The sequence below is a fragment of the Crocuta crocuta genome, unplaced genomic scaffold (assembly GCF_008692635.1).
Source record: "Crocuta crocuta isolate KB4526 unplaced genomic scaffold, BGI_CrCroc_1.0 scaffold7, whole genome shotgun sequence".
In the NCBI taxonomy this organism is placed as follows: domain Eukaryota; kingdom Metazoa; phylum Chordata; class Mammalia; order Carnivora; family Hyaenidae; genus Crocuta; species Crocuta crocuta.
In genome coordinates, this window is record NW_027531904.1 from 9,163,946 (window position 1) to 9,171,723 (window position 7,778).

General features: G+C 45.3%; 1 protein-coding gene across 1 annotated transcript in view; it reads left to right on the top strand.

The window, feature by feature from the left end:
* The window catches only part of ADAMTSL3 (ADAMTS like 3), a 292,158-nt gene that overhangs the window by 211,688 nt on the left and 72,692 nt on the right, over window positions 1-7,778 (top strand). The window contains exons 22-23 of the mRNA XM_077774280.1: window positions 3,774-3,966; window positions 4,045-4,224. Coding sequence (XP_077630406.1) covers window positions 3,774-3,966; window positions 4,045-4,224 — 373 coding nt within the window. The remainder of the gene's footprint in view (window positions 1-3,773; window positions 3,967-4,044; window positions 4,225-7,778) is intronic.

Below are 7,778 nucleotides of genomic sequence, written 5' to 3' on the forward strand. Positions count from 1 at the left end.
CCTGGCATCCAATAAGCCTGGATAACTTTAGTCCACTTTAGCACTGTGTTTCCATCTTGTTTCTAGTTTTACTGAGATGTTTGTTTTCTGTGGGAAATTAGCTTTACCCTTATGTCTTTCATTAACTGTTACTGCCATTTTTTTTTTTGAAACAGAGAGGAATGCAGGTATCTTGCTCTGTTTCCCTCCACTCCCCCACCACTACCACTTGCCTTTCTGGATGCACTTATTCAGATTAAGAAAGTTCTCAATCATGAATACTTGTTGAAATTACGAATTGTTTTTCTGCCTCTATTGAAATAATCACATGATTTCTCTCCTATGTTTTGTTAATATCAAAAACACTGATTGATTTTCCAAGGTTGAAGCAACTTTGCCTTCTAGGAATAATCTCCACTTGGTCTTGATATAATATATATTTTGTTATATATCACTTCATTGGTAAAATTTTGTTTGGGATTTTTACATCTGTGTTTATGAATGACATTGACCTAAATGAGTTGGGAAGTTTTCCCTCTTTTTCTCTTTTCTGGAGAATTTTATATAAGGTTGGAATTATTTATGCATTAAATGTTTAGTAGAATTTCACCAAGGAAGCGGACACTTGAGTTTATTTTTTAAGTATTTTAAATTACAAATTTAATTTAATAGATATAGAACTATTCAGATTTCTGTCCATTTATATGTTAGTTTTGATAACAAACAAATATTTTAGGAGTATTTTCAGTCTATGTAAAATTTTAAATTTATTGACATACAGTATTTTTCATTACACACTTCTTATACTCTTTATTTTCATTCATTTAATGTTTATTTTTGAGAGAGAAATAGAGAGAGAGAGAGAGAGAGGAAGGGGGGGAGGAGACCTGAAGCAAGCTCTGCACTGTCAATGCAGAGCCCAATATGATAAAGATACGATCTCATGAGATCATGACCTGAGCTGAAGTCAGACAGTTTATCAACTGAGCCACCCGGGTGCCCTGTACTCTTTGTTTTTAATATCTTTGAGATCCCCTCTTAAATTCCTGATGTTGGTAATTTATGGTTTATCTTTTTTGTTCTTCATAAATCACCATGAGTTTATCAATTTTATTAGTCTTTTAAGGGGTAGCTTTTGTTTTCTGGTCCATTCATATCTGTTCTTATGTATTTTGTACCTCTCTTCTACTTTTTTTTTTTTTCTGGTTTACTATTCTTTTTTTAACTTCTTGAAATGGATACTTAGATTATGATGTTAAGCCTTCCTTTTTAATATATTTATTTAAGGATATTGATTTTCTTCTCATCACAGCTTTAGCTGCATTCTACAGATTCTGGCACTTCATATTTTTAGTAGCATGCATTTAAAAAATACTCTCTAATTTCCATTATGATTTCTTCTTTGATCCATGAGTAATTTAGGTGATTACTGCATAACTTCTAAATATTTGGGGATTGTCTAATATAGTTCCACTGTGGCCTAAAACATACGATATTAATCAGCTCAAGCTGTGATAACAAAATGTCATAGATTGGGTAAATTAAGTAACAAAATTTTTTTTCTCACAGTTCTGGAGGCTAGAAACTCTAAGATCAAGGTGCTGGCAAGGGCACAGTTCTGATGAGAGCTCTCTTCCTGGCTTGAAGACAGCTGCCTTCTTTCTGTGTCCTCCTATTAGAGAGAGAGAATGAGAGAGAGAGAGGGAGAGAGAGTGCTTTCATTTCTCCTCTGATAAGGCCACTAATCCCATCATGAGGGTCCCACCTTCATGACCTCATCTAACTCAAACTCCTGAAGTCACAATCTCCAGCTACCATCACAAGTAGAGTTGAGGACTTCAAATAATAATTTGGGGAGAGATACAACCATTGAATCCATAGTATGTACTGTTAGTATTTTAATCCTTTGATTAACTTCTGTTTTGCTTGGGATTTCCTCTTCTCTTTTATTTAGGATTTAGAATATGTCATTACATGTAAAACTTTTTTTCTTTATGTATATTTGTCAGATTTTGTGCTCAAGGTTTTCCCTAGCTTCATGATGCACTAAAATATTTTAATCTTTTTTTTACTTTGGAACTTTTAAAATAACATGGAAATTCTCCTGTTTCTTGAAAATTTGTAGGAACTCAACCACAAAATAACAGTATCTAGTCCCTACCTTGAATAAAACTTTTGTAATTTCCCAAAAAGTTATCTATGTCATCAAGGTTTTGAAATGTGTCACTAAATTTTCTATATTATATAAAGTTTGCCTTCTCGATATACCAGGGGCTTAGTGAAGTATTTTATAGCTTTTAAAATGTTTGATTCCTTATCCTTCTATTTTCCTTATATCTAACAGCTGTACTTTATATATGTGTGTGCTTTTTTCAGTCTTCATACTTTTATGATTATTATATCTTCATTGTGAACTCTGCCTTCATAAATGAAAGTTTTCATCTTTTTGTCCCATTGCATTTGTCTCAAATATTTTTCATTTTTTATTTTTCCTTTTATTTGCACAAGCAAAACATGTTGATTATAGAAGATTAGAAATCAGAAAAACTGAAAGTCACCCTTAGATAAACACTATTTTTTCAAAGAATTAACTTATTTTTTCTAACAATGAATTTTTATTTTAAGAAAAATCAGGGTGAAATACTGGCAAGAATAAAGAAAATAAAAATCCTATCCCTTAGACCTCATCACTGTTAACATTTTGACATATAATTACCCAGGCTTTTTTTCCTGCATGCATTTATAAATGCGTAAAATGGTATGATAATAAGGTATTTTTGACCTGATTTCTATAAAAATATATCATGAATTTATTTCTATATCAGTAACTTTACTTTGTTTTTAAATGGCTGGTAGCATTGCGCTGTATGAATACACAGGTATTTAGTTTACCTTTTATTCTTAAACGTTTAGATTGTCTCCTTCCATTTTATAAAATTTAATTTTTTCTTTTTTTTTCTTGCTATTACAAACCACCTAGGAGCAGACATCCTTTTATGTCAATTTTAAGTATTTTAAAATTGTTTCCTCATGATATATCTATACTAGTTAAAAATTTGTATTCACTGCTAATTAAATATCCCCAAATGAAGATAAGTATAATGTACAATCGTTCAGCCATCAGAATGGCAGACATGCCATCCAGTGCTGGTGTGGGTGAAGGAAACCACGCACTCTCATATGCTTCTAGTGGGAGTGGGAATTGAGATTCAGGAGAATCTTCCTTGAATGCAGTTTAGAAATATGTATCAAAAGCAGCTGCCTTGGTTTTTCATTTTTACAGATGTTTCATGAGAAAACCTGATTTTTCCAAGATCTTATTGGAAAGGAATCCCATTATACATACATGTTGTAAATCCAAACCTAACAGAGAAGAATTTTCTTAGGGATATTCCAAATAATGAATCCAGGTGCCCCAAAAATTTCCTGAAGTGTGCTTTTAAGCATTTAAAATTTCTTTTGACACCCATATAAATCAGGCTTCCCTTGGGGCTCTATTCAAAATAAAACCAAGATTCTATTATTGATATATGGTGGCACATCAGACCGGGGAGAAATCTGCTTCTTTTGTCATCTGGGCCTTCCCAAATGGGTAAAAACCTTTAAATGCTTTTCTGGCATTTCTTGCCTTTGCATATTGTCTTTCTGTATTTTAGCCACATCTTTGGGTGGGGATAGCGTGGCACTCGGCTCTGCACACGGAGTGCAACGTTGAGGCGTCCAGAGAAGGCTTGAGGTCGTCAGTGCTCAGACTGTTGCCCACGCCCATGGCCTTCCCTTGTGTTTTGGTGCAGGTGGCACACAGGCTCTTGGGGGCCCTGCTCGGCGACCTGCGGCGTCGGGATCCAGACCCGTGAGGTGCACTGCCTGTCCCCAGGGGAGTCCCCGGCCCCCGCCGAAGAATGCAGGGACGAAAAGCCCCACGCTCTGCAAGCCTGCAATCAGTTTGACTGCCCTCCTAGCTGGCACATTGAAGAATGGCAGCAGGTAGGCAGGCCGGGGACCTCAGGGGCCACCACGCCTGTGGCTGTTCAGGCCCCGACCCACCTCCTTCCATCCTCTCAGTGTTCCCGGACCTGCGGCGGGGGCACTCAGATCCGAAGAGTCACCTGTCGGCAGCTGTTGACCGATGGCAGTTTCTTGAGTCTCTCGGATGAGTTGTGCCAAGGACCCAAGGCGTCTTCTCACAAGTCCTGCGCCCGAACAGACTGTCCTCCACATTTAGCCGTGGGAGACTGGTCGAAGGTGAGGGCCGTCCCCACCCTTCTAGTCTTTTGCTTTTTGCCCCCTTTCTTTTGTTTCAGTCTCTAAACATTTCCTCCGCAAGATTGTGGGGCATGCGGGTGGGGTGTGCGTCCTGGGGCCTCCAGTCGGGGTAGAGAGCCCATCCGACATCAGACTCCATCTCGACAGATAAGAAAGGGCAGTTACCGACCCGGCCGAGCTTCTCTGAGTCCTGACTTCAGTGCTGGCCACAAGGCCTGTTACTCTCCTCGGGTCATATGATCCCACAGCGGCTCAGGAAGCCGACGCCACCTCCATTTCTGTTGACGAGAAAACATTCGGATAAAGTGACTTTCCCAAGGGTAGGGCTGGGATTCAAGTCCAAGTTTGTGTGACTCAAGGTTCGAACGAAGGGCGCACGCTCGTGGCTTCCGTGCGAGAGCGAGGGGTCTTGCTCCCGCCACACCCACGAAGGATTCCCAGCTCTGTTGCCTAGAAACTGGGTGTCCGTGTTGAGTCTGCTCAAGCTGCCAGACCCCCACGTGCCTTTATTTAGATGCAATGGCTGCCGTGAGCTTAACCTGAGATATTAGGTCGCTGGCAGAGTGGACCCTTCTCATCCTCCCGAGGGAAAGGGCGCATTCTTCTGGCACAGAGTGGGTTCATCGTACATCCGCCTGCTTGTTCTCTGGTTTGGTTTTTTTTTTTTTAAATAAATGTTTATTTATTTCTAGGAGACAGAGAGAGAGACAGCGTGAGCAGGGGAGGGTCAGAGAGAGAGGGAGTCACAGACTCTGAAACAGGCTCCAGGCTCTGAGCTGGCAGTCAGCACAGAGCCCGACGCGGGGCTCGAACCCATGAACTGTGAGATCATGACCTGAGCGAAAGTCGGACGCTCAACCGACTAAGCCACACAGGCGCCCCTCCCTGGTTTTGTATGTTTCTTGTTGTAATCGTCTAGCTCAATTAAGTGCCAGCATTCAAAAACTATCTTAATTGACAAGCTTCGGGTCATTGTCCTCATCCGGGACACTCCCAGTCATCGATGAGTGTTTCCCTAAACCCCCAGCGGGTGCTCAAGAGACAAACCCGTCCTTCCAAGGTCTGCAGTAGGAAGCCCAGGACCCGGCCACCACGCCCCGCTCACTCTGTCCCAACCCCCGAGGAGCCAGAGCCAGAGCCGGTGGCCAAGACCGTCCCCCACGAGCTGCTGCGCTGTAGGTCCGCGACATGAGGGGCAGGAGAATCGTTTCCTCCCACAGGCAGGGCCTGGACAGACAGGTGAGGCATCTTTCCCAGGCTGGCGACGGGGAAGGACAGGTAGAAGTCTGCCCTGGGGATCTTCGTCTGTAAAAGCCGGCTTGCTCTGTTTCCCCTCCTCTGTCCACAGGGAGCAGGGGAAGTATTCCTTTCACACTGGGTCAGGCGGGGGGAAGTGCGCAAAGGTGTCAGACAGGAGGGGGTCAAGGTAGCTGGTGGGCAGGCAGTATTGATTGCAGTCACCTAGCTGAGTCCCAGGAGTGAAAGCCTGCTGTTTCCCCTTAGAGGAGCTGAAGGGGCCAGGTACCATCTCCATGAGGTCAGGCACAGAGCCGCAGGGGCGAAGGGCCGGGCACGTGTGGGGAATGCTCTCCACACTGTGTGATGCTCTGTCTCCCCGCTACACCGCGTGTGCCCAGCATCCAACCGCACGGGCACCCCTTGACAAGCCGGGAGCCTGTAAGAAATGAGGAATCTCGAGCCCCTGGCCCAGCCCAGACCTAAAGACCCGAATCTGCGTTTGGACTATGTCCAGATGTTGCAAAGCACATCAGAGTTGGAGAAGCGTTTCCCCACCTGCCCCTCATCCTTGAGAGGGTTGCTCAGCCCTTGGGTTTGTGTCCAGGGTAGGAATGGCTCTGGGAAATGGTCTCTCTGAGCAAACGCTGTCCTAACCCGAGGGGAAAAGGCAGGAAGGGAGGAGAGGTAGTCAGCAGGGGTTGTGGACGAACGAGGGACCTTGTTTTGGGTGCAGCCAGGGAGGACCTAGAGCCCCTCCCCTGCTCTAAAATATGCCGTTCTGCTTCCCTCTTTTCTCCTCTTCCCTACGAACAGACAGGCCTTCTCGGCTCCATCTTGTTTTCTAGAACAAACTCTTCTCGACAGAGACTAGTGGCGCGCCCTCCCCCGGCCTTTCTTTCTGTGAACAGTGTGTTTGCGGTTGCTGGTTCGGGGTCACTGAAGTGACACTGGTATTGGGTCCGGCCGTGCTTGCCTACCGGGTGTCCGCTCTTGTCCGTGCTCTCCAATCCTGGGTCCAGGTCCGAGCCTCCCTCTTCTGTGAAACCTTCCATCCCCTGAAATCACAGCGTTTCCCAGCTTTAACTCACGATGACCCACATGTTTATGGCACTTCACCGGGGAGCTCCTTCCCGAGCGCACATATGGCTTTCCTGCCTGCCTTACGGTATCCTTGTGGCCGGCGGCCACAAGACCGATGACAGGTCCTGGGGCCCAGCAAGCTCTGAGCAGGTAAATATTCTTCCCCAAGAGTCTTTTGCAGTCAGAGGGAAATGAAGAGTGTTGCTGACGTGACGGTCTTTAGAAAAGCTCAAGCGTGCTAATGAGGACACGCAAACCTTGTCTGGGAGACAAGGGGACAGAAGGGAAGCTGACCCACGTGAGCCGGGGGTGGTCCTGAGGCTGGTCAGTGTCCTAGGCAACCCCTGGGCAGGGCAAGGGCAAGCTGGGGGTCACCCCAAGACATCAGCCCAAGCACAGTGAAGACAGCGCCCCGCTGCCAGGCAAGGCCATGTCTCTAGAACACTTCCCTCACCTGCTCGGGGAGGCAGAGCGGCCTCTGCCTTTGAAACCAAAAGCTAACAACATCCAGGCTCGGGTCCAGTCAGGCCCACGTGCTGGGTTTCCTGCGGGTTCAGCTTTTCTCCCATTAGCTGACGTTCCATCGCATTGCAGACTTGCTTCGTTCGGGTAGACACTCTGGTGCCAAATGACCACCCTCCCCCAGGGTCTCTGCCAGGCCCGTCCTGTGCCACAGGCTGCCTCACGGGGGCCAGCCGTCCATCCTGTGGTTCTGGATACGGCCCTTCCCACACTGGAACTGACCACTAACCCAGGACACAGGAAGACTGAGGAGCCACGCCAGCATTTCCATTCCTCCCCGAGCCAGGCCTCTCGGCCGGCGGCTGGAGCGGCCCTGCTTCCCGACACCAGCTCTGTTCACCGCATGCTGGCGCTTCATGTGCCCGTTGGCTCGTTTTTAGGTCTGAGCTATGTTTTAGGCAGAAAGAAGCTTCGATTCCTACACTGCATTTCAAGGTATAAGAAGGGAGCACTGGACCCCTGCACAGAACAGTCTTCCCAAATGGTGGGTTCCTGTGATCCACGGACCCCTTGCTTAAATCCGTTCCTTAACCTAAATCCAGTAACTGTTCCTCGCTGTTTACCCTCTGTACTGTGATGGAGCACTTGACTATTTTGTGTACCTTCATCATTCTTTGTGATGTCTCTTGGTGGTTTTTTTTTTTTTTTTTTTTTTTTTTTTTTTTTTTTTTTTTTCTCTTCTTGTTTTTTTT